Source organism: Sesamum indicum, linkage group LG9 (genome assembly GCF_026168435.1).
Source record: "Sesamum indicum cultivar Baizhima isolate 11 linkage group LG9, ASM2616843v1, whole genome shotgun sequence".
NCBI classification, from domain to species: domain Eukaryota; kingdom Viridiplantae; phylum Streptophyta; class Magnoliopsida; order Lamiales; family Pedaliaceae; genus Sesamum; species Sesamum indicum.
In genome coordinates this window covers 10164554-10192185 of record NC_142665.1, presented here as the reverse complement: position 1 = coordinate 10192185, position 27632 = coordinate 10164554, and the positions used below count along the sequence as shown (strand labels likewise).

At 33.0% G+C, this 27632-nt stretch overlaps 2 protein-coding genes across 3 annotated transcripts; one reads left to right on the top strand and one right to left on the bottom strand.

Moving 5' to 3' along the window:
- Window positions 1-3896: 3896 nt before the first annotated feature.
- Window positions 3897-8451, top strand: DOT3 (Phototropic-responsive NPH3 family protein). 2 transcript variants are annotated; one of them, XM_088885372.1, is made up of 7 exons: window positions 3897-4398; window positions 5330-5478; window positions 5748-5817; window positions 6085-6983; window positions 7134-7389; window positions 7460-7588; window positions 7928-8451. In XM_088885372.1, exons 2-7 carry the CDS (start codon window positions 5339-5341, stop codon window positions 8294-8296), a joined length of 1863 nt encoding a protein of 620 aa, XP_088741498.1. In that variant the 5' UTR covers window positions 3897-4398; window positions 5330-5338; the 3' UTR covers window positions 8297-8451. The 2 variants fall into 2 exon arrangements, with proteins under 2 accessions (XP_088741498.1, XP_011090549.1); XM_011092247.3 differs by lacking the exon at window positions 3897-4398 and having other exon boundaries at window positions 5311-5478.
- A 923-nt stretch (window positions 8452-9374) lies between these two features.
- On the bottom strand, window positions 9375-10354 carry LOC105171211 (Ribosomal protein L23/L15e family protein). Its single transcript, XM_011092246.3, has 2 exons — window positions 10117-10354; window positions 9375-9985 (listed from the first exon to the last, which is right to left on the bottom strand). Exons 1-2 carry the CDS (start codon window positions 10237-10239, stop codon window positions 9572-9574), a joined length of 537 nt encoding a protein of 178 aa, XP_011090548.1. The 5' UTR covers window positions 10240-10354; the 3' UTR covers window positions 9375-9571.
- Between the last annotated feature and the right edge of the window lie 17278 nt (window positions 10355-27632).

Here is a 27632-nt window from a genome sequence, read left to right as displayed (position 1 = left end):
ACTGCTCCTATATTAATAGTTGCTAATGTCTTTATGTAAAAATTAACAAAAAATATAGTACTAGTAATTAAAAATAAAAATGATAACATCTAACCACATTAAAAAAGAACAAAAATTATTTTGGTACTTGAGTTTTAGCATTACTGTGATACATAAATTTTTGTATATGATCCAATTGAGCACCGAGTTTTTTCATACATATCAAATTGATATATGAAATTTTGCAAGTGTTTGGATTGATACTTGAGTTTTTCCATAATTATCAAATAGATACCTATATCAATCTTAAAATATATTAGTAAAGACAAATATGTCCTTTAATCTAAAAATAGTTTCTCTTTTTTTCATTAGAAAAGCATATATTTATTTATCTGAAATGTACTAAAGTTGGAACTATGAGGCATGTGAATGCAAATGTACAGTAGGCAATGAAAAGCACATAGGTAGAAAAGGTTAAAAACTCAATACTGCCACACTGACTAGCATCAGTAAAATAATGCAACCATTATCAATGCAATGTTAAATCAAAAAAATTGTAATCGTACGATATTGTAGTGTATAGTCACTATATTTGATATACATTTCAATACTCATCTGCAAGAAATCCTCAATTATTGTCCTATCTACAGTGAGCCAAAATAGTACAATACAACACAACAAAATCAATTTCTGAAAATAAGTAAAAAAAATGCAATTCACGAAATCAGTGCTAATTTTTGTCAATCACCATTGTATTGTTGAACAATATGTGGAAATCCATAGAACTTGAAAATTCAAAACAAGGTCATAAATTTAAACAATGAAAAACAAGTCACGATTAAACAAAATCCAGCGACTGACCGATTTGGGGGGCGCGCGTGCGGCGCATCCCTAACGGCTGCGTGCGACGACCGACGATCACGGCCTTCACTCGTAAATGCAGCAGGCGTTCTCTTCTCGCAGACTGAATCTCCAAATCAACAACAGCAACCAACGACGACTGGCAACAAATCTGAGGCCTCGTGCATGGCAGATAACAATGGCGTTGACTCGGTGGCGGCGGCCACTAAACGCAGCGGCCACGTGAACGATAGAGAAGAGGACGCGATGGTTGTTGAAACTTGACAGAAGAAAAGAGAGATGAAAGAAGAACAGAGAAGGAAAGAAGAAAAGAGAGAGGAAAGAAGAAAAACATTAAAAAAAAAAAAGTTGCAAAAATTTTGCTTGGGCTCAAAAGCCAAGCAAAGTAAATACACACCTAGATAAGGTGTGTAAAATATGAAACCAAATATGGACTTGGTTTTGGTCCATCTCAGAAATGGGCCAAAAAACAAATCCAAATATAGGTTGAATTTTGTCTCTTTGTTTTCACACATTGTTTGTGTGTTTTTTTATTTTTGAATTTTCTATATATAATAGTTATATACACACTTATATATATATAAATATAATATAAAAGAAATATGATTTGATAATGAACAGTAATTTTTGTCTTCAAAAAATAAACATTAAACATAAAGTATTTATATATATACATATTTATATATAAAAATATATAAAAGAGACACGATTTGACGATAAACAGTGACTTTTGTCTCTCAAATTCTAACAACAAACATACACCACTTATTTTAAAATATTTTAAATTACCTCTAAAAATAAATCCAAACATACACTCTATCTCCAATACACACTTATTTATCTCTATTTTTCTCTCTTTATCTCCAAAACACAAAACAAAAGACTCTAAAAATAAAACTAAACATAATGAAACAAACTGACTGTACTAACGTCGCTATTTATATCTATACTAATATAAAAATTAAATAAAGATAATTTACACTTATAAATAGCAGTTAATGATGCCATCATAATAATTTTTAAATATAATTGTTATACCCTTATAACAAATGTGGGTATAAACACGACGGTTACTTTTTTTAAAGCAAAAAAATAAAAATGATTAAACTTCATTTTAACATCATTATACCAAATCTTTTGTTGTGTATGATAATACCTTAAGTCGGTTCTTTTTTTTTTTTCTTGAAATGTGAATTGTTAGTTTATATATTTTATTTTTATTTATAATATGCCTTAAAACATGAAAATATTTTATAATATGCACGCAGGGACGACGTGCCATGACGTCTAGTTAATATAAAGGATAAATTACAATTGTCCCCTGACGTTTGGCATGGTTATGAAAACCCTCTCATTGTCTGAAAAATTACTAATACCCCCCTCAAATTAAAAATAATTATGTAGCTCCTAGACGGTGAAGTAGACATTACTATTTTACCCTTGTTAATTTTTTTTTAAAAATAAAAAAATATATAAAAAATTTTGAGGATGGTAAAATAAATAATTTAGAGGAAATATTAATCCACAAAATATCTTAAAAAATTATAAAATATATATAAAATTATAATTTATAATTCAAAAGGGCTTTTGTCAGTTTACCTCAAAAATTAGATAGAAACCTAACGAAATGGGCTCGTTGTTAGTCGGAAGTTAAAATCAAGAGGGTATTCGTAATTTTTTAAATAATGAGGAGATATTTGTCATTATGCCAAACCTCTAGGGAGGGTAGAGAAAGGCATTTTTCACTTTCAAACAGCAATTTATGACATCATTACACCAAAATTTTATTATGTCAATATTACACTTAAGTTGATTTTTATAAAAAAAATAATATTCATTTTGAATTATAATATATTTTAAAGTGTAAAAATTATTATTTTATTATATGCATATGGATGTGGCATGCCGCGACGGCGAGTAAACTCAAAAAAAGGAGTCAGATAATTGTATGTCGTTCCCCAGTATAAAAACTTGTAAAAGTGAACCAAAACTAAGAGTTTGTTTGTTTCGAATAAGAGAAAAAGTGAAGTAAAATGGGGAGGGGGAGTGAAAAGGCGAGGAGGAAGGAAAGAATAGTAGTTTTTCTTCAAATTGTTTGGTATGATCGGAATGAGAATATATCTCAAATACTTGCGTTTCTTTAGTATGAGAAAAATAGATCAAGAAGGAAAACTAATGTAAAAATTTTAAAAATCTTATACTCAAAAATATTCATCAAATAAGAACAATTTTTTTTTATTAATATAAACATTTATCAAAATGAGCATTGTGCATTTATTCTAAATTATTCGGTTACAATAAAATAAAATTATTACAAATGAAACGCAATGCAGTTGTTTTTTTTATGATTTGATTATCTTTTTTCAAAAATCATATACTGATATTATCAGCAGGAAGAAAAAAGAATTTAAAGAAAATTATATATGGGTAATAGGATAAATAAAATAAAATTTATACTATTTTGCTTTTTTAGCTTTATAAGTTCACTTTTTCACCCAATTTTGGAAGAAAACGAATTTAGATTCGAAAAGTTTTCATATACATTCAATTTTACTTCCCCTCTACCTATTCTATCTAATGAAACACGAAACTTTTTCTTATACATTCACTTTTACTTCCATTTTTTCTATACATCTGCTTTCCAATCAAACTAACAAACACTAAGATTGGTGGAAATCGATGAACTCTCGCTCCCTTTAAGAATCTCGATTTCAGGAATAAGAGAGCTACCCATGCAAAACCAACATACTACTGTTGACGTTCATCCATAGTACAAGAACAGAAAAGGCAATCAACATTTCATATACATCTCTTGATATGTGGCGGGGTTTCATAAACCCTTAACAATGCAGATATATATTGGCCAAATCGAATCAATCACACAGTAATTATGATACACTATGATCTTATTTACTTGATCGCACTGGGTTAGATATCCAGCCTTTTCCACTCGAATTGGCTGTCTACAAAGAATTTTCTTGGCCCGAAAAAAAGAAAAGGACCAATATTAGGCTGGAATTTCTCCTAATTAAAATCCCGCCCAACCAGGTGGGATTCTTATCTGGCTTTGCCATTGCCAGGCTTTCTCAATTTCACTTCCCAATTTTGCCCTTCAACGCTTCGCCTAAGTTTTTGTTGCCCCTATTTTCCCCCAAACGGATGTCAAATTGTGAAATCCACCTTCCAAAATATTTGCCCGCCTTGAAAAACCAATGGTGAAACCCACCTCAAAATGTCTTAGTTCGATGGCCACTCCTCGGAGGTCAAACAGTGAAATCCACTTTCAAAACATTTGCCGGTCTTCGAAACCAAATGGTGAAACCCACCTTAGAAATTGTCTTCTTTCTCTGCCCCTCGTCGGTGGTCAAATGGTGAAACCTATCTTCGAAGAATGTCTTCCTTCTAATGCCCCTTGTCGGAGATCAAACGCCCCTTGTCGGGGCGAGTTTTAGGCTTTCGAAGGATGACATAGCCCAACAATGGCGAACAAAGATGCAAAAGCAGTAGACGAAGGTTTTGCATTTCGTTGGCTTAGGTGAACAAAGATTTTCAAATACTGTAAGTTGGCATGGATAATACATTTTGTCTTATTTTGGGGCAAATAAGTACTTTCTAATCTTTGTTAAAAGAGATGCTAGTAAACTTGGTTAACCATAATTTGCAGCATTATCCAATTTTAAGCAAGCAAGGCTGTTTAACCAATCTCAACAAATGCATGCAACAATCTCGAGTCTAACCGGGCACCTATTAATCCTATCAGCATTAGTAAACAAGGCCTAGTAAATTGATTGCTCTCCATAAACTATATATCAATCATATGATAAATATATTACACTTATCACGAGAGCAGTTTAGAGAGTCCAAGCTTCCAAAAGTAACATAAATTTTTTGCAAGAAAACACTAAATATCATTAGATCAAAAAAAGGAACACATTGAATATCATTATGTTTTCGGATTAGGACATTAAATGGACATAAGTCTGTTAACAACATTAAATGGACATAAGTCTGTTAACAACATCTCGGTCAAACGAGACGTTCTCTACAGTAGAGTGAACTCACACTATAATGGCACAGCTGCTATAATGTCGTCTTAATATAGCTGTGTATTGACCTGGTCTACTTCAGTGCCATTAGTTAGCAGAAACAATACTGCAATGTCTTAAGCCTCAGAATAATCTAATGGTCCAGTTTGCTCGTACGTGGTTTAATCTGAATGAATGGGACTGGTCACAGGCAACATTCTTTTGGTTCATCCAAACAGGGATTATCCCCATTGTCCCTTGACCTGAAAATCCTAGTGATTCTGAACCTGTAGAGGATTTTCAAGAAACCACTCGACAGCCTCCTTAATGGCACTCACTGGCAGGCTTCTTTCAGCCACAAACTCACTTCTCAAGCATTTATACTACCCTTGTCCCACTCATTTGCTTATTCCTTTCAAAAGAAATGAGAAATATAGACTCACATTACGAGCATGCATCAACAGCAGGCAGGAATGGAGATGAAGTTTTCTGTTCAAGCAGAGCAGCCTCAGAGCCAAGCTACTGATTCTGGTGCCACCTACCAAGCAGACAACCAAAGTACAGTAGTTCCAGCCAAATTTATTGCAACATTTGAGAAGAAAGAGGATTCATGGTAACGCATTTAAGTTTCTTTTAAGTCCTAGTATGCAGAGAAATGGTAGAACACAAACACTTGACAAAGGAGAAATCATAGAGTTTGTTCACAGATAGCTTATTGGATGTTGTTTAAGAAACTGGTTGGAGTTTATTCTGAATTTACTATACAGTATAAGGTTTTGCTGTTCGGAATGTCTTCCACATGTTCCAACTTCATATTTCAGTTCACATGCACATGCTTTCCTAACGCAAGACTAATCCTCCAGCATGGTTGTACTTATGCAGGTTTGCGTTGTCTCAAATTCCAACAGATCTGTCAATTCAAGTTGAAGACATCACATTCTATGTTCACAAGGTATCTAAATAGCATGCTAATAAGTCAAAATTCTGAGAAGTTTTTAGGATCAAGATCAAACTCACTTTAAAAATTTGAGTTTGAATTGGGACTCAAGCTTGTTGAGCTTGTAACCTTAAGCTCAAGCTCAAGCTTGAATAAAAAATATCCAGCTTGAACTTAGCTTAGTTGCAGTCAAGCCTATTCACACTCAGGCTTGAACTTATCTTGGTTTATACCTTCTGGATTTAACTCGCCGCTTATTTCACTAATGTCCTCCTAAAACAGTTCCCAATAATTTCCAAGTGCGGCTACTTCGGAAGGATAGAACTTCAGCCTCCAAAATCAAATTTGTCTTATGACCATAAGATTGACAACTTTCCAGGTGGTGCTGAAACATTTGAAATCATATTGAAATTTTGTTATGGCCTACCAATAAGCTTGACTGCCAATAATGTAGCAGTCTTAAGATGTGCAGCGGAATTCCTTGAGATGACCGAGGCACTGGAAGATGGGAACCTCATCTCTAAGGCTGAAGCTTTCTTTACATTCGTGGTCCTCTCTTCGTGGAGGGACTCAATAACAGTCCTTAGATCATGCGAAACTCTATCTCCATGGGCTGAGAACCTTCAAATTGTTCGAAGATGCTGTGATTCAATTGCTTGGAAGATCTCTCACGAAACTTCAACAATAGGAGAGATAACAAATGGAGAAAAGTGGTGGTTTAATGACATGGCTACTCTTCGGATTAATTATTTCACAAGGATTATAACAGCACTAAAGGCGAAAGGAGTTATACCTGAAATTATAGGTTCTTGTATAATGCAATATGGGGAGATATGGTTGCCGATCACAGAATCAGGGAGGGAAGGAATAGGAAGTAACAATAATGGAAGTAATGAGTTGCAATGGAATATTATGAGTGGGAGGAGTCAGGGAGGGGTCATTGGACCAACAAAGGAACAAAGAATGATAGTAGAAAACCTAGTGAGCATACTGCCCCCGCAGAAAGAAGCAGTTTCTTCCAAGTTTCTTTTGAAGATGTTAAAGATGGCAATAGTTTGCTTCGCATCCCCAGCTTTAGTATCAGAGCTTGAAAAGAGAGTTGGGATGGTATTAGAAACTGCAGATGTTAGTGATCTTCTTATTCCCAATTATGCAGCAGGTGATCAAGGGAAACTGGTAAAGTAAGTCATTACCTTCTAGTCATTATTATTCCAATATGACTCTCTAAACGGGAAATCTTTAGAGAATATTATCGTGACATCCTTACATAATTTCAAGATCAATTATCGGTTCAACTGACATCCTTGTCTAACTGCATCTGGTTGATCCAGTTCTACTGAAGAACACACTATGCACAACATAGATGTGGTGCAAAGGATTTTGGAGTATTTCTTGCTATATGAACAGAAACAGCAGCAGCAACCTGGACCATTGACCATCAGTAAACTTCTAGACAACTACCTAGCAGAAATTGCAAGAGACCCTAATCTTCCAGTCACCAAGTTTCAGTTTTTAGCTCAGTCATTGCCTGAAAATGCTCGGACTTGTGATGATGGCCTCTACAGAGCCATTGACATATATCTCAAGGTTATCAGCTATGCATTTTCTTGCTTTTTGCTTCTTCAAATAATCTGAAAATTGGTGTTCCGAATTATAGGCTCATCCATCATTAACAGAGCATGAAAGGAGGAGACTATGCAAAGTCATGAACAGTGCAAAGCTTTCACTAGATGCATGTGAACATGCTGCACAAAATGAGAGGTTGCCACTAAGAACCATGATTCAGGTAATTTCACATAATTGATGTCAGCTGAACAAATGCTTAGACTTACAGAAGTACTTCAGCTCCAACATACAAGCATATACCGTTGGCTATTAGAATTATATGATACAGCATACAAATGTGGACATCAACAAAATAGGCAATATGCATTACAAGACAACAGAGGCTTCAAATATGTGTAACCATTTAACATACAATATAGATTCATGAGTAGGGCGTGCACTAGACATCCATGTTTCCATATTGAGAAAATAATATGCTATCACTTGAACCCCAATCCGCTGATGCACCAATCAATTAATTGACTAGTATTCCTGACATATAAAGTGATGGTACTCACAGGTCTTATTCTCAGAGCAAGTGAAAATCAGAGCCACAATACAAGGTAAAAGTCAAATAGAAACTGCTGACAACTCAGATCAGGAAAGCAGTGGGTCATCAACAAACAAAGAAGTCAAAATGCTCAAAATGGAACTTGAGAAAGTAAAGATGCAAATGGCTGAGCTGCAAAGAGATTACTCAGTGCTGCAACAAGAACATCAAAAGCAAACCACAAAAAGGAATTCATCAGGTTGGACACGTGGATGGCCGAATATTAGAAAGTCAGGTCTTTTCAATCTAAAAATAGATAGGGAAGAAACTGATGAAAGCGAAAACAGGCCAAACCAGAGGCGCAGGAATAGATTTCGCCGAAGGCAATCAATATCCTGAGAAATCTTAGAAATATCATCTAAGAGAAACCTCGGAACGGCCATTTAATAGCAAAAATGGTTCATTAGATAGCGTCAATCAAATATTTTATGTGATTTCACGAGTGTTAGGAAATATATAAAATACCAATGGTAGATCTTGTTTACAGAGCTTAGAGCACGAGCTCCATGAGTTGTAAGATATTTCTTAAACAAAATGTGAAGGTACATGTTGGTCTTCTACATTATGATTCATTTTTCATTCACAAATGCTCCTTTTTTCATGTATGTTATGTCTAGTAGTATCAGGTCTTAAACTTAAGCCTAAGACAACCTTGTCCTGATCTGCAGTCAGTTCTTGTTACATATTACATACTGTGTTAGGTTATGCAGCTGAGAGTAACATGACCTACAAACCCATTTAGCCCAAAACTACATGAGCAGAAAAGTAATATACTTGGTTTCTGACCAATATATGTAAATACTAAATTCAAAAAGATATCATCTTATCTAAAATCGTAGTGGCAAGCAATGATGGCAAATCAGTTCAAGTCCTTAATCCCCTATACATTAAATAAACTATCTCGTGTTAGGAATGCTGATGCTTATTGGCATATTTGAAATTCTGTTAGGCTAGGTCTTTTAAGATGTTGTGTGCAGTACACTTTAACTGGTTGTGCAAAGAATACGTGAAGTTCCAACGACTTTCTAAGCATAAAGAAAAATCCATACATTTCATTCAGTTACTTGAAGCTTTTGCCCCCATGCTTGAAATCCTTCGTCAACTTAAAACGTACATATGTATAGGCAGCTGAAAGAATCAACTCAGTAACTCCATCACCAGAAATATGCTAGCAATAACAGGCTATTGGAAGACAACAATAAAACCGTACAACTTTAGAATTGATAAGCTAGAAAGTGGTGCCATCAGAAATAAAAATTGTCTCATTTAAACACTCTCACGCTAACTATCGAGAAAAACTAAAACAAATAACTGAAAACCTACTCCCAAACGCTATTACAAATAAAAATGAGTCAAAGAGTTTTAAATCGGACAAGAAATGGACCATAAAAAAGAAGAAGACGGAGAAGGAAAGGAATGAAACAAAAAGATAATCTTGCAGTGTAATATCTTTCAGTAAAATGTAAAACAAGATGCAACAACAGAATTCAATAAAATGGACACAATCAATTGAAACATTACACCAAGACGATTAAACTCAGTGACACATTGTCTCAAACACCTAATGGAGCTTCACCTATCCATACATTTAAACATTTCAAATAGAAAAACGCGTTACCTCCCAAAAGAGGTCATGCTACTCCAGGGAAACTTCGCCCCGGAGCTGGCACCCACCTTCTCACCGCCGCTTCTACTTCTGCCTCCAAAATTACCTCGTCTAGGCGTCTTAAACCCTCCGCCATCACGCTTCTCGTCGAGCCAATGCGACTTCTTAACAGCTTCTGGGTCTTCCACAATGCTGGACTTGGACTGCTTGTTCATGTTCTTTTTCTCTTCCTCAATCGCCTTAATAGGAAAGAGATCCGGGTTTATCGACAATGGATTTCTCAGCGTCACGTAAGCTTTCTTGTAATTGGGTTTGGCAATCAACAACCCTCCCCGTTTCTTCTTCTTTCCTTCCATGTTTAGAGTCTGGACTTTCTCCACCTCAAATCCGTACAAAGATTCCAAAACCCTCTTTATCTCTATCTGCAATTCAACTCGAGAAAACAAAACACCATAAACAAACCAACCAAACCAAACCAAACCAAAAAGAAACAAAACGAAACAAACGATTTTTCTGAATACAAAACACAAGTTCTCGAAATTGAAGTTTGCACCTTGGAAGCAGAGGGGATGGTTTTGAGCGCAATTTCGGTAATATTGGAAAAAGATGACGGCATGAGGAGTTTTATAGGGAGGTTCGCAAAATTCACGACTCTTCTTCCCAACCTGCTTCCCATTTTCACTCAGGTGAGGACTGCAGAGTGTTGATTCCGCTCGGTGCGGAGCTTTTCAGCAATGGCGGATTCTACTTCGAGAATCTGATCACTGAGTGAAGGGTTAAGGTTGGGCCGCTGGGCTTCTTTATTCTGTAGCGTAGCTTACACAATCACACAATTGTTTCATGTTTGGGCCTAATATTCCCTTTAGGGCCTTGTTCCAGTATCACTTGTTCCTAGGGCTCAAAATAGGAATGACAAATGGGGCAGGTAAACTGGTCCACGTCTACAGATCCGAATTTCAGCTTTTACAAAAAATATTTTCAATTAATGCAGATGGCGATGGGATAGAAAAATCCTTCATGTGGGGAGTGTATGTGAAAATTTTTATTTTTAAAAAAGTGATTTTTATAAAGAAAAAGTTGAAAATTATAGGAGAATTAAAAATGAGTAGTTTTTGATAAAAAAAAAAAAAAGGGGGATAGTTACACTTTTCTTCTCTGAGGGTTGGTATAATTACACGTAAACCACCTATAATTTAGAAAATTGCATCTAGCATATTTGAAATTTGCTCCCGTCTAACAAATAGATCCACCTGTCAGTAAAAATTCACTGAATTTTTTGATATTAATAAAAAAATAAATATAAATTGATATTTGCCCTTAATTAACTTATTACTGACTTATTGCGGGTCAAACAAACTTTTTTCAACTACACTACCCTTATAATGGTGAAGATATACCTCCTCACACACATTAACGTGTGAGGACGAATAAGGATAATTTGATCATAAAAAAATTTATTCGACCTATAATAAAATCAGTAACAATTAAATCAAAGGTAGATATAAATTCTTATCCTGAATTTTGTTTTTTTTCTTTTTTTTTTATTAATATTAGCAAATTCATTGAGTTTTAGTTAATGAAGGGACTTATTTGTTATATGAAAGCAAACCTCAGGAGTGCTAAATATAATTTTTCAAACTATATGAATTTACGTGTAATTAAATCAAACCTCAAGTGAGGGGAGTATAATTATCTCTCAAAATGTGAAAAGCAGACAAAAGCTAAATTGGATAATGGGAATATTTGCAAAAGTTTCTAATTCTAGAAAAGTGACTTTTGTAGAAAAAGTTGAAAGTTGTAGAAAAATCAAAAGTGGATAGTATTTTAAAGAAAAAAACGAAATGCAAGCAAAAGCGAAATTGAATATTGTTTGGGAAAAAATCACTTCTAAAGCAAACTTAATTGATTAAAGATTATTTTGGTCCCATTTGTGCAAAATTTTCTAATTCTAGAAAAGTGACTTTTGTAGAAAAAGTTGAAAATTATAACAAAATCAAAAGTGGGTATTGTTTGTCAAAAAAATGAAAAGAAAGCAAAAGCTCAATTGAATATTGTACTGGAAAAAATCATTTCTAAAACAAACTTAATTGATTAATGATCATTTTGACCAATTTGTGAAAGGATACTTTTTTTCTTATATTTTCATTTGTTGTTTGTCAATAATAATTAATTTTTCACAAAAAATAATAAATTTTATTTCAATCAAAATATTTCATATTTAATTTTTTTAAAATATTAATAAAAAGAGTGAATGTTTAAATTAATATATTTCCATTAAGTAAGATAATTGTTGATTCATACAGAATAATTAAACTTATATGATTGTAAAAAATATCATTTTATTAATTAACCATAGACATTTATATTTATTGATGATAAAATATAATTAGATAGTATACCATATAAAATATATAAATTCTAAAATATTTAATATGTGAAAGTGTAAATTTGATCATTGCTAAATTATTTGAATTATTGAAAATTTTCAATATCAACTTTAAATATGAAATTATAAAAATAAATTAAAATATAATAATTTGAATTAAAATTATTATAATGAGGGTAATTAGTAAAAATAAAGTTGAATTTATTTACAAAAAAATCAAAGCAGGTAGAAACACTTCCCATGGTGCTTTTAGCTTTTGGCCTAAAAGCGCTTTCTTAGTAATTTTAGAAGTAGAAGTCTACATCCCAAATACCTCAAAAGTATTTTTTTGAAACCATATGTTGAAAAGCGCTTTTATGAAGTTTGTGCAAACACTCTCAGTGTTTGAGAACAAATTACTTCTAAAATAAACTTAATTAATTAAAGACTATTTTATGCCCATTTATTTAAAAGATATTGTTGTTGATTATATTTGAACTTATTGTTTGTCACATCCCTAAATTTGGCTCTTGTCTCAAACTTCATTCCCACTGCCAAGTCTACTTCACGCATATTCATCCACTCATCCGCACTGGACACCGTCCCCCTCATCATCAGACCCCCTGACAGATTTTAAGTTTTCATTCTCACAATCACTAAACCATTGTCTATCTGCCCTACTACTCCCTTTACCCCTCTTATTTTGCTGCTCTTACTTCCCTTATTTTGTTTTTTCTCATTAAACACCTTAGAGTTTTTAGCATTTTTCTTGTATAGTTTTCAGGTCTACTAGTGAAAATATCATCATCCCAATGATCCTCTAAGTCCTCTAATATCCATGAAGAGCAATCAGAAACTAATGATGAATCAGAATTTGATTCGGACTCATCATTTTGCACTTCATTCTCAACCTCAGTTCCTACCTCACCCTCTACCCCAGTCTGAAAATCTCCCTATACCTCACCCCAATCAACATAGTCTCCCCATAACACCCCTGTCTTATCCCTTACTTCCTCCCCCTCTACAGCCTCAGCCCCTTCCTCAACATTCCCAGCCTCAGCATCTACCCCCTCATCATCAATCCCTTCCTCAAACTCTACATCCTCATTCTCAGCCTGAGTCCCTTCTTCAGCTCCTTCCTCAACCACTACACCCTCATTCTCAGCCTCAATCCCTTCCTCATCCCCTGCACCCTCAACACTGTATTGTAACAGTGACACAGGTTCTTCAAAATTAAAAATATTACCACTGACATCTAAAGATAACAAGGGACCTACCTTTTCTTCAATGTGAATTGATATAATGATTCAGCTTTTATAGTCTCTTAATAACACTCTAATACCCTCATCCCCTTCTAAAATCTTGTAGAAATTTGTAATGTTTGTTGAGGAAGTGAATAATATACTACATTACTACCCTTGTCTCGAACTTTATTGTATATTGTTATTCGATTATCATAGAATAATATTTCTTTATCAACTCCTGGAAAAAAGACCTTATACCCCCAACATATCTAATGGTTGGACCCATTCTATAACCCCACCTTACCTTACAAAAAAGTCTGGTAGTCTCCAAAAACCATTCTATGCAAATTAATTAAGAAACTAACTTAGCCATAACACATAAAATTAACAATAAATTACTACAAAAATTGTAAATATTTCTATGATTAACCATAGAAATTTAACAATAAAGCATATCTAAACATTTGCAGCAGTAAAAACAATACAAAAACAAACAATCAACAGTAAACAGTAATACACAAAAACTGGGTGGGGGGACCAAAATACACAAAAGAAAAATATTAAACAACAATATACAGGGGAGAAACAACCAGTAGACAACAGAATACACAAAAAAATATTAAACAGTAAACACCCATATCAATTTAAATAAACACTCTATCTGTTTTCAAACAAAAATCACAAAACTATAAGAAGAACAACAATTTTCTGAAACAAACAAAAAACAAAAAAAATTAAACTTGCCGATTCTTCTTTAAGAACACGAACAGCCTCTATGAAGCTCCACTTCCTCCTCGAATACAAACCCCAAATCTAATCTACAAACCTTAAAATTGGTATTTTTGATCCATTTAGGTAAACAAAATCAAGTTTTTCGATCAAAACCCTTTGATTTCACCCTCTCAAATAATCCCTAATTTTTCTACTTTAAGTAATTTCTATCTTCTCTTTATAACTTTTTTTCTCTCTTCAATTTACTCTTTGACTGTAGTAGTCAAAAGTCAGCAACTAATTCAAGGGTATAATAGTTGGATAGGAAGAAAATGTAACGCCGTTAATGCTACTTTGGAAAAAGGGCAAGTGAGCTGACTAAAATAAAATAGGAAGGGGTTTTTAAACTATTTTCAAAACAACGATTGGAGGGGGGTGGCTTACTTTTTAAAACACAAGGGGATTTTAAGTATTTCAGCCTACAAGTAAAAATTAATTGAGCATACACAACATCTCTATTGCCTTCATGAAATTAACAACTTGGAAGCAGGAGACCAAGATATACATACAATGAAAAAAAATGCAAGCAACCCCCTTGTAACATTGCAAATGAGCAAAATATCCCTATGAAAAAAAAAATTAGCTATCTATGTTTTTTAAAATGTAGTAATGTACTCCCATATATTTTTTTTAAAATGAAGTAATTTACCTCCATTAATAGAGAAGTAAATTGCTTTATTTTAAAAAGCATAGAGGGGCGAAATTGTTATTTTTTTTTATAATAGGGGGTAATTTGCTCATTTACAATATCACAAGGGGTAAATTGCATTCTAAGTTACTAGAAATTCAACTACCACACACACAATTAGACAGTCTACAGGAACCATGGAGAAAAGCGGTTATAATACAAATAATTGGCCTGAAAAGACCTATACATAACCTAGTGGACAACCCAACAAGATTATAGCACACATAAGAACCTAGGTGAAGGTTGCTATATCATCGAGTCACTAACCCCAACGACTACTTCCTAACACTAGTCGGAGGAACATGGTACCTCACACTTGAAAGAACCAGTATGGGCCGAGAATGCGATGGAAGCGTGAAATAAAAAAAATATTAAAACGATTCAAAGGGGTGTTTCTCTTTGAAATTCTTGGGTGTTCGGTGTTTGTCAAAACATAACAATCAACATATAAACATGCTAGATAAGTAGCTAGAGGATTAAACAAAAAGCATAGATTCAAAACATGAAACTTTACCTTTTTGTTTCTATAGTTGAGCAACAACGTGCATTGTTTCCTATACGTTCTCCCATTCCGTTCACTTGAGAATTCAAACTAGAATTCCTCTAAGTTGTCCACACCACAAAATAAAATAGATATAGTTCTTTTTCTATTGATAGATAGAAGGAAAAAGAAAAAAAAGAAAAACAACTCCAAACTAGCACTATTGTTTAGTGTTTTTGGATTGTTTTATGTTCTAACTTGAATCCAATTCAATATAGAACAAAAATGAGAATATTTTTGAGCGAGAAAAGGAGCAAATCTCGTGGCTCAAGTTGTGGTTATCTTGGATATGTGTGTAGTTTTGTATATTACGTACAATTAAATTCAAAATTTAATAACTACCAAGTTTGCCTCCAAGGCAACCTGTACACAATATGCATATAACCTCCAACCATGATGAAATAACCACTCCATTATGTTCAACATAGTGAGGAGTTTCAACTCCTTCGTCACTTGCTCCAACCTCCCTCAAATAGGCTTGGACTTCAAGAATGCATCGGGTTTGATTTAATCAAATTAAATCAAACCCAACCTAGTGGGACTAAAGGTGTTAAAAAATTAGGATTTTGGGACTACAAGTCTTGAACACGTAAAGCGTGGGACCAAAAGTGAGAATGACCCTATCTAGTGGGATCAAAAGTGATATTTTGCCGTTGACCAACATTGACCATACCGTCACGTGCCGTTTCTGTCAGTTTTTAACGGAGTGGGACTAAAGGTGTTAAAAAATTAGAGTTTTGGGACTACAAGTGTTGAACACGTAAAGCGGGGGACCAAAAGTGAGAATGACCCTATCTAATGGGACCAAAAGTGATATTTTGCCTTAATTAAATTAATTTTAACTCAACAGACTCCATAGATTTATTTAATCCAATTAAATGAATCTAAGTCCAAACACTAATTAATTGATCTAATCAATTAACTAAGCCAAACCTAATAAATTAATCTAATTAATTTAAAGGTGTTAAGTCCAAAATTAATTAATTCAATTAATTAATTCTTGAGCCATCCATCAAATGGATTATTAAATAAATGATTTAATCATTTATATATTCTCCTTGAATTAATTTAATTAAATTAATTCGTTTCTTCTTAATTTAATTCCAAATTAATTTCACTAATTCCATAGTGATTTATGTGTGACTCTTTAGGTTCACCGTCGGTTAGACTTGAGCATTATGTCCAATTCAAATAATTAATTTAATTTAATTTAATTAATTATTGTAAGTTAACCATTAATTGGAAACATATGTCACCATGGGTGGCCGTCGATCAACGGTCCATGGCACTAGAAACTAGATGAATGTTGGCGTGAATATTTAGGCTCTCGAGTTCCATGCAGGTACGGTCCTTCCATCGACCATCTCCAGGCCTTAATCCAGGGCATAGAATTGAGTGTCGGTTCCCATCTTGGACCAGGTAACTATGCTGAATACTTGAGATGTATTTATTTTATTGATCGACAAAGGAAACCATTTTTTACTCGACCAATCGCTATGGTCATAGACTTAAAGAGTCTAAACCATCTCAGAGCGCATAAGAGATATATCCATCATATACTGATAAGGGACAGATTCTGTTTTGAAATCCATTGTCCTCAATACATAATCCGATTACACTGGACAAGGTTTATAATGACCACATTGAAGACACAGTCATCTGTCGCCAGATTCAAGATATAGCCATCATATGCATGCGACTGCCATGATTCCTCAAGTTTAAGGACTAATCCTGTACTATATGAGCCAGGAATTCAAGTCATATCGATCAAGCCTCCAAGGCTTCCATATGATGATTATCGCGAGTCAGTTTGATCAGTTAACAACATTGTCAATAATCCACTAAAATTGGATAGACATCCCACGACTGTCGCCGATGAGACACAACGTTAATCCAATGAATGCAATACTTAGTGCAAGTCTCTATAGGACTCTCGATGCCCAATTTCGAGGTCCTCGACTTGGAACGTTTCAGACCAACCCTCAAAAGTTGGTTCCATAGCTTCCATCCAATGCGCAACCCAACTGCATAGGTTATTCAATTGGTCTGTGGGCATTTGTTATGACGTTAAAACACCGTTCAATGTAAATAGTAAGCATAACAAACACATGGTACCACAGATGAATGCTTACTACATTCATCAAAATAATATCACATTCATAAAGATTGCTAAATGGTTCCCAGAACTGCAATCCAATTGGCTTTTTAGTCACTATTTCTAACAACAATACCTTGCAATACAATACTGATGCCCAATTTTACCAACCAAATCCGAAAACACATGTATATTTTGGCCAACTTCCTACACGTTCTATTGAATACTATGATCTTCATACCAAATAACTCTCGAGACAAGCAGATCCATTAAAATGAATGCTAATAACCAACAACAAGAGGAAATCAATTTGCAAGAATTTGTGTCGTATTAGATATCACTAAACCTTTAATCCCAACCCTCCTCATCAGCAATCACTCTCATAGAATAAAGTATGAACTCAAAAACCCCTACAATTAGGAGTGTGATTAATTGGACATGAACTTCAACAAAGCAAAATACATAATTAAAGCCCACCATGACATGCCAAATACCACAGCTACTATAATAACAACAAGCACACCGATAACACCAGAAAATTCAACAACAACAACAACAGAGAAATACTCGCAACAATCATTAAGCTTTCTTTGAAACTCCAAGCCAACACAACATGCACTAACAACATCAAAACATGAGCAGTACACCTACAATAAAAACTGTTGGATAATTAAACAAACATCAGAGGCAAATCAAGGAAGTTGCCATGCCAACTCACAATCCCTATAATTCCTTGGAATAATTCCATAATGAAAATCCAACAACAAGCACAAACCCAGTAAAATTGAAGGCGGCATAGAATTCCTCAACAATAAGTCACTTGTACAAGGAACAAGTATCAAATAACCAAGGCACATTTCTCTAACGCGTGGGCAGCACAACTGAAGTCAAAAAGTCAACTAATGTTATTAAAAACTTAAAGATGAAACTATCAACTCACAAACCCAAACATAATTCATACAAGACAAACAAACATCCACAATTTTGTACAATCCAACAACTAATGTAATGCTTATTGACAGCAGGCGAGCCAAAAAGCAAACTATCATATACATCTAAGCCTGCAACAAGCAGTGTCGAATGCAATTTTAATATGCATATGCATTCAAGAAGAGAAAAATATAAGCTCGAAAATAACCCCCACCCAACCAATATACAAATCCCGTAAACGTCAAATCTACACAATCAAGTCCAAATAACACTCAGTCTATAAATACATGTACAACCGAACATGAAACCATCACTTTGCATGAAACTATCCCCAAATAGAGACCTCCCATAAAATCTGACTTTTATAGCATTCATAGCGAACCCACCGATGAAAGAATTGGTATGCCCGGGACTAGATAGCAAGGAAGCATGAAAATAAGTATATTTAAATTCTAAACCAAAAGGAAACTAATCATTTAATTTCGGGTGTTCGACACTCAACAAACATAAAAGAAGTTTGAAATAAAATAGGTGGCTATTGAAATAAAGAGTGACAAAAATATAATCACGAAATTTTACCTTTCCGATTTAAAGACTTTATTCAAGCTCTTCTCCTCCAACAGTGTGCACATACAAAAACTAATGAGATCTCATTTACGTCGAATACACACTATACCACAAGATGGTTTAAGCTAGAGCTTGCTAGAGATAAAGTGTATATAGTATAAGATACTTGATTATACTATTAGCTGAAGCCATGTTTACTACCATGTTCGGGATAACGGACATTTAGATTAACTTTTGATTATATTTGTGATAAGGTAGGATAGGACTAACCCCACATATTTACTTCTTGTTAATTTGGATTCAATTGCATGCATGACTATTGCAATCACCTGTTTATGCAAAAGTATAACTCTATGATTAAAATCTATATTTACAATTTTGGCCACATTTAAGATAAAAGTAATTATCACTTGACATGACTTTTTCTCTCTCTTCCATTTATTCTTCAAACTTAGTTTGAAAGTACAAGAGCATTGTTAATGATTCAAATCTACTTTATGTAGCATTTAACACCATTTTTAAAACTCTCACAATCTGAATAAGATTTTTTAAAATAAATGTCTACCTTCTGATGAGTTATTTTTTTTTTTCAAATTATGAACATAAGCTACACACTTAAACACTGTATTTATGTTCCACATAATAACTAGAGCATAAAGGAAAAATAACTCTAATTATTTATACATTGAAATAAAATTCGGGCCGCTTAGAAATTGAACATAAAATAATTCACTATTGCGCCAAAGAATCTTATTTTTAATTTTTCACATCTCAATGGAACCCTAATGTTTTCACCATAACCCACACATGGAGCAACTGAAAGAGGAAGAAGACGGTAATGGAAAAGAGAGGAAGACCATTTTGTTTAGCCAAAAAGCTGTCAGGTGCATTTATTGCACTAGACAAAAATGTCAAGTAATTTCTTGGAAATTAAGGGGCATATATGATATTGCAACTAATAGATTGAGGTCAAATTAGGCGAATAGAATAACTCAGCCTAATGTTGTGCCATCCATGGATTACTATCCATAGTGTGTTGCGCTGATTAAAATCAGCCTTCAATCCGTATATATATCGGGCCAACAACCATAATCAGTGGCTCGACTAATAAAAAGTAAATGGACCACAGGGCAGGATTGCTTGGGATATCCCGCCCAATCAAACTCAGTAAATAAGGCCTTAGTATATCAAGCTCAAGAGGACCTTGCTCTGATTTGAAACTGTTGGAATAGGTGACCAAAAGCTAATTAGATTGGCGGCGATTTTGAAAACCATTCAAGCGATCTATATTTAAGCAATATTGTTCCAGTGAATATGGTAAGTATTCGTCTTTGATGCATGTGTTTGTTGTGCTTACTAAATTACATCAAGCACTGCTTTGACGTCACAACAAATGCCCACAGACCACTTTATAACCTATGTAGTTGGGCTGCGTATTGAATTGCGGCTATGAAACCAATTTTTTAGGATTGATCTGAAATGTTTCAAGTCGAGAATCTCGAGACTAGGCATCGAGAGTCCTACCGAGACTTGGACTGAGTATTGCATTCATTAGATGAGTATCGTATTTCATCAGCGATAGACATTGGACATCTATGCAATTTCAGTGGGTCAGTCAACAAGGTGGTCAACTGATTGAACTGACTCGCGGGGATCATCATATGGAAGCCATAGAGGTTTGGTCTGTAAGGATCAACGACTCCGATAGAACGAAGTAGTTTTCGGATTTGAGGAATCACAGCAGTCATGTGCATACAATGGTTCTATCCAAGAGTAGCACAAATAAATCAAGTAAGCCGACTTACAACGTGTCGAAGTCCGATTCACAAATTATGAATTTCTATATATGGATATAACCAAGAGTTGCATGGCTCTGATACCATTTAGAACCAGGATATCACAAACCAAGAATAATTTGAATATAACAACCATATTTGACACCATGTAAGGAAATATAAAGATCTAAATATACAATGAATATAACAAAAAATTATATAAAGATTATGCAAATAGAAATTATAACAAGGATATTTTATGAAGCAGAAATTGAAGACAATTATGAGTAGAAGAAAACTTACTTAAATATCAGAATTTGAATACAAAGAATTTACAGAACAATTGGATGTACAGAAATATTAATTATTCAAGACATCCGATTTATGTAATATGAAAGAAGAACTGAATGAAGAAGAACTAGAAGAAGAACGAGAGAAAGAACTTGGAAGAAGCAAAATGCTAGTGAGTGTGTGTGAGAAAAGCTCTCAAAGATAACTTGTGATTTTTTCTCCTACAATTGCTTCTATTTATAGAAATGAAGAAATGATTGATCTTCTCATCCATCATGCACTTGAATTATTTTTCTAACTGTGGATGTCTTTCAAGCTTCCATAATGCAGCTAGTGGGCTACAAAAGCTGAAATGAAATAGCTGAAATGAATTTTCAAATTTTTTATTTTTGAATTTTTTTTGCATTATTATTACATCATTGTTACATCATTCTCAATTTTGCATGGAATTGTTACATCAATGGAATTTGTTACATCAAACTAAATTGGACTAAAAATACCAAAACAATTATGGAATTGGACTAAAAATACCAAAACAATCATCTTCATTTTCGTCTCCAAGATGAATTGACGATGGAGAGTCTACTTTGTCACTTTGTATTTTTTCAAGAATTTTTTGCATTTCCTTCGTGGTTGTTGCTTTGGCAACTCTTGCTGACAAATTGTTTTTTCTCAGTAGAAATTGTTCTTGCTCCGATTTAATCTCTTTACCAAGAATTGTTAATGTCTTGCATATTGTGGGATTTTGTTTGAACCATTCCTAAATTGTTATTTGTTCAAAAGTTTTCGTGTTAATTTTGTCCCACCATTTTACGCACATTTCTTTCCCAGGGAAAATATAATTATGTCTTCATCAATTTGGATGGGTTTGAATTGAGGTTCGAGTTTCAGAATCCAGGTCAGATTAAATTGAATGTAAAATTTGAGTAAATTAGGAAGGTGTTGTCCTGGAAACATACTGATCTTGAAATTTTTTGTAAAGAATTTGAATGCTTTTTGGACTGGTTTCGGAAGAATTTGTGGTTCTGGACCGAAATAATACCACCATCTGATGAACCAATTTGGAATTTTTTCTGGAGAAATCTTGGTATCGAAAAGAAAATAGAAAAACATGGTATTTTTCTCATTTTGTCTAAGAAGGAAATGTTGAAAGGCTTTGATGTAATCCCAATAGGAAATCAATGGATATTTTTTATTTGGAATATTTTTGAGCTCATAGGGACTTTTTCCCTAGTCGGACAAAGAGAGAATGGAATTTATGAAAATTTTTCTGTAGCCAATTTATGAGAAGTTGGTTGGGGCTCCTTTGGGGGGCATATTTTGGATAAAAATAGATCTGGTTGAGACAAGAATGTCTTCATAGAATTGTTGGGTTTTGAGAGGATCTTCGTAAATCCTGTTATGGTTTTCATCAAGGACCATGGTTGCCATTAGAACAGGATTATCTTGAGTTTGTTCGTTAATCCATTTATCCTCAATTATACAATCGAGGTGAAAATCTACTTTCTCAAAATATGGGGAGATTGGTGAATTGGATTGGGAACTGGTAGGTCTAGCAGTAGAAATCTCTGCTATATCCTTGTAAGTTTGAGTGAGTTTGGAAGGGGCAAGAGGAATTGGTTTCCCCAACGGGGTAAATCTATTGGTAATTTAGATGACAATTTGTGGTAATGATAGTGTTTTTAAGGTTATCTGGGTGAGACTTTGTGTTTCTGGTTGGAGAGATGGGAGCAAAACCGATAATAGTTTTGGATTTTGAGGACTTTGTGGTTTCAAGATTTGAAGATTTTGGGGTTTTAATTGGGTCTTCTATGGTGTTAGAGAAGGATATTCTAATTTGAGAATTTGGGTTGTTCATTTTGCTGAAGGGCTTACCTTTAGCTTTGATTATTCACTTGATTTTGACATCCCTGCAAAAATTCTCTTGTCAAATAGTCAGGAATGTGATTGTGAGCTCCCTTAATATATTCAATATCAAAATCAAATACAGATCCATCTGGCAAAAATTTGTTTTGAAACTAAATTTTTAACATCTTTTGTACGTACATCTTTTGCAGCTCGACAATCAATTTTTAAAAGAAATTTCTGATTTAATAAATCATCTTGGAATTTAGAAATGCATAAGACAATAGATAATATTTTTTTTCTTATTGTAGGATAACTTTTCTGAGCTGTAGTTTTTCAAATTCCAGAATAATATCTTACTATTGTTTCTTTATTATTAATAATTTGACTAAGAATACCTCCATATCCTAGTTCAGATGCATTTGTTTGTATAATTTTTGGTGCAGTTGGATGTCATATAGTTAGACAAGGGATTTCTTTAATTTCTATTTTTAATTTTTTTACTAAATCTGTATGAATTTGAGTCCAAGGAGGTGGTGGAGTTTTTAATCTTTCATATAATGGTTTACAGATTTGTCTAAATTTAGGTAGAAATCTGAACATAATTTAGGCTTCCTAAGAATCTTTGTAATTGAGTTTTATCTAAAATTTGGTTTGGAAAATTTTCTCCAAAAGTTAGAGATCTTTGAAATGGGACAATGGTTCGCTGATGGATTTAATGTCCTAAAAATCTAATATTAGTTTGGAAGAGTTTTATTTTGGGAGCTGATACAACTAAGCCATATCTTTAATTAGTTTAAGAAATATTTGTAGATGTTTCCAGTGTTTTTCCATATTTTCACTGAAGACATCATCAATATAAACAATAGTGAAAGATATGGAGTCAAAATGTCATTCATAATTTTTTGGAATTCTGAAGGACCATTTTTTAACCCAAATGGCATAACATTCCACTCAAATTGGGCAAAAGGAGAGTAAAAGATGTTTTATATCTATCGTTTTCATCAATTTGAATTTGCCAGAATCCTAATTTCATATCAAATTTAGAAAATATTTTTGCATTATAAAGTCTTTTAAGAAGATCTGTCTTATTAGGTATGGGATACCTAATCCATCTTAATGTTTTATTTAAAGATTTGTAATTTATAACTAACCTGGGTGTCCCTCTTTCTAATTCTGCATTTTTCTGGACGTAAAAAGCTGGACAAGACCAAGGAGACTCTGAAGGGCGAATTAATTTTTTATTTAGAAGATCTTGAATTTCATTTTTGCAATATTGCAGTAATTCTTGGTTCACTTGAATTGGCCTCACTTTAGTAGGAATTTGTCTTTCGTCAAAATCTTTTTCATAAGGGAGAGTAATAACATACTTTTTTCTTTCACAAAATGCATTTGGTAATTCTGAACAAACTTGACTTTGCAATTGATTTTGAAATTCAAGAATTTTCTTTTGGGTGAAAGGTGCAGAAATTTGTTCTTCTATTTTCTTGTGAGAAATTCCGTCTTTTAAAAAGAGAATTTTTTTTTCTTGATTACTAATTTCTTGAAATATAAAAGTATCTTGGACTACTTTAATATCTCTTTGGGTTACAGAAAATTGAAATTGAAATAAGATATCTTTTCCCATTACTTTGGTCCTAATCCCTTCAAAACTTACACTAATTGGATAAAGCATTTGAAGAAAAGGATTTCCTAAAATTATTGGAGTATTAAGATCTTTAACTAGCACAAAACTAATTTTGAAACAAATTCCATTATTACAAACATGGGCTTTTGAAAGTTTGAAATTAATCTTAAAACTAGTTGAATTAGCAGCTGAGAATTTTTCTTTAGTTTCTTTAAAATATTTAGTGGGGATTAATCTTTTTTGAATACAATTCATGTCTGCTCCCGAATCCATTAAAGCGATGGTAGTTAATTTAAAATCTTCAATAACTAAATTAATTTTTACATACCATTTTTGATAAGCAATTCTAGAGATGATATTAACAAAAGATTCTTCTTCTTCAAAGACTTTAGATGGAGATATTTTATTGAAATTTTCTTTGAAAATTTGATTTTGAAGTTTTATGATTAAAATTTCTTGTTGTAATTGATCATGGTTTTCTTTTAAAGTTTTAACTTCGTTTTTTAATTGTCTAACTTCATATTTTAGGTCAGATATTGAGACTTTAGAATTAGAAGAATCAAACATATTCATGATTTCTGAGAAATCTGTTTAAAGAGTGGGTTTTGTTTTTTGAGGATTTTCATTTGAAATTAATTTTTGAAGTTTATGAAGGTAATTTTTTTTATCTTCAGGATTTTGGATTTTGTCAATAAGATATAAGATTAACGAAAATTGGTTAGTTAAGGTAGCTATTTGTTTATTACAAAGACATAATTCTGGTGAGCAACTAGTACATTCATTATTATCTTCAAAATTAGAGGTTTGGGATTCTTCTTCTGAGGAGGAATATCCTTCATCTATTTGGATTTGATCTAGTTGTTCTTCTAGACTAGAATTTTTAATTTTAAATATTTTAAAATATTCTTCATCTAGGATTCTTAATAATTGATTTGTTAATTTTTCTCCTAGACTTAATTCATAAATTTTCTTTCGCATTCTACAGCTACTGGCATAATGACCTGGTTTTTGGCATCTATGACATATAAGGGAATTAGGGACACTAGAATATTTTTTCTTTAAAAACTTTTTTCTTTGGAAATTAGGTTTAGAAGAGGGTTTAGTAGGGGATTTAAAAGGAGTTTTCTTTGATGATCTATGACTTTGATGATGATGATGGTGACCTTATTTTTTGAAATCTGAATTGCTCACACCAACTTCCTAACTCTTTTCTTGTAGTAAGATTTTGTTTCTTTAATTGGGCTTTTAAGGTAAAATCATTGCATAATTGTAATCCTACTATATTAACGTGATTTATTATTTCTCCATTAGAAAGTGATGCAATATTTTCGTATTTTTCTTTAATTTTTTCACAGACTTTTTATGAAAATGATTTTGGTAATCTTGAAACAAACTTTTCTTTTCAGAAATAACTATCTGCATAATTTCTTTTATAAATTTTGGATAAAAAGACATCTTTATACCATCTAAAATCATGGAGTTTTCTACACTTTAAATTTTGTAAAAATTCTGTATTTCTTTCTTGATATATTTGAGGATTTCCAATAAAATGAATAATAGTTGTATATATTAGAGAAGATATTGCATTAGAAATGGGTCTTCCTTCATCGTTATTAATAATATTTCCTTCAGAATCTCTTTTAACACTTAAAAGAATTTGAGTTTTGGCTTCATGAGTTATAGTATTATCCCACCAACCTTTTAATTGACCATTGAATCCTAATATAAGATTTTTGGCAGCATTTTCATCTATTAATCCTGCTCTTTCTTTGTAAATATTTGATATCATAACCATTTGTTTACATAGGTTAACAATTTGATATTCAGACAATGCATCTGAATTCTATTCATATATTGAATTTCCATTAAAAGACCTAAAATTTTGGACTTCTTCTATTTTTAGGTCATGGGAAGTTGGTTTATAATAATTTTTATAAGGTAATAAATGTTGAACAGGGTTAATAGAATTAGGAATTTGTTCATTATCAGAATCTTCATGGTTTTGTTCAATTGTATTTATAACTTTGTCTTTACCTAGCTCTCTTAGTCTCTCTTGGATTCCTAAAAGAATGGATTTTTCTGGATTTAATTTTGGTATCGAATCAGAAATTTGGAAAGGAAGGTTATTAGAGTAATATGAAGAGTTTGATCTTTAGAAGTTATTAAGGAAGAGGATGAGGGCTCTTTTTTTTTCTAAAGTTTCTATAATCTTGTTTTCTATTCGATCTAATTGTTTTCCTATAGAATGGAGGATTAAATTTGAAAAATTACTTTGTTAAATCTGAACAGTACTTACCTCATTGGTGGATGTTTCACTTATTGGAAGACACTTGATGACTTGGCCTTTTATGGAGATACCCGATTCCTCTAATGGTGGATGTTCGCTGGAGATTATTGACCCAACAAGCTTTGTCCATTTTTTGAGAGTTTTTTGGATGACCGCTAATTTATCTTCTCCATATGTTTGGAATAAGTAGGAGAAAAATGGAATATTTTGTTTAGTGTAGGACATATACTCATACCATTCAAATATGATATTTGCTCTTTGGGGTTTAGAAAAATTACTCATGAACCATTTTCTATTAGAAATATTTTCTTCAGAAAGAAAGTCATTTTTTAGAAATTCTTTATCAATTAAAAATTTTTTGGTAATTGTAAGAATTTGTGATGGTGCAGAATTGGGGGATCCTGTTTCCTCATAATCTTGATATATTGGTTGTGCAAGATTTTGATCTATTCTTATTCCTTGAAATTTTGAGGTGTAGGTCTAATTGTTTCTGAAGTTGAGTGTTTGGAAGGGGTGATAGGATGAGAGTAGGAAGTCCTATTCGTTTTTAATGAAATTTGTCTACAAAATTTAACTCCTATGGATCCATCAGGATGTTGGGTAATTTGGTCAATTTCTGAATTTTCTATGGGCTGAATAGGGGGAATTGATCCGGGTGGTAGATTCCATGTTTCTGGTAAAGTGACATTTTTCCATTCTATAGTTTTTGGAACTAAAAGATTAGATTTTGCTCTATTTATTTTTCAAAATCCTGTTTGACCTGGTGACTTACTGTGGGATATGGCTTGAATATCTAGGCCAGTATTAGTAATTTTATAATGTAGCCTATAGAATATTTCATAAATATGAAATCCTAACTTCATTTTATAATTGTCGTTTTTTACATTTAAGGTGAGAATATTCAAAATATGAGGATCATTAAGAGAAATGGTAAAATTTGGAAAAGAATTGAAATAAGTTGGACCATTACAAAGGCTTGTTTCTACTAAACCAAGTGAGGAATCATAAAAATCTAGGTGTCTACAATCTCTTAAAGTAAGAAA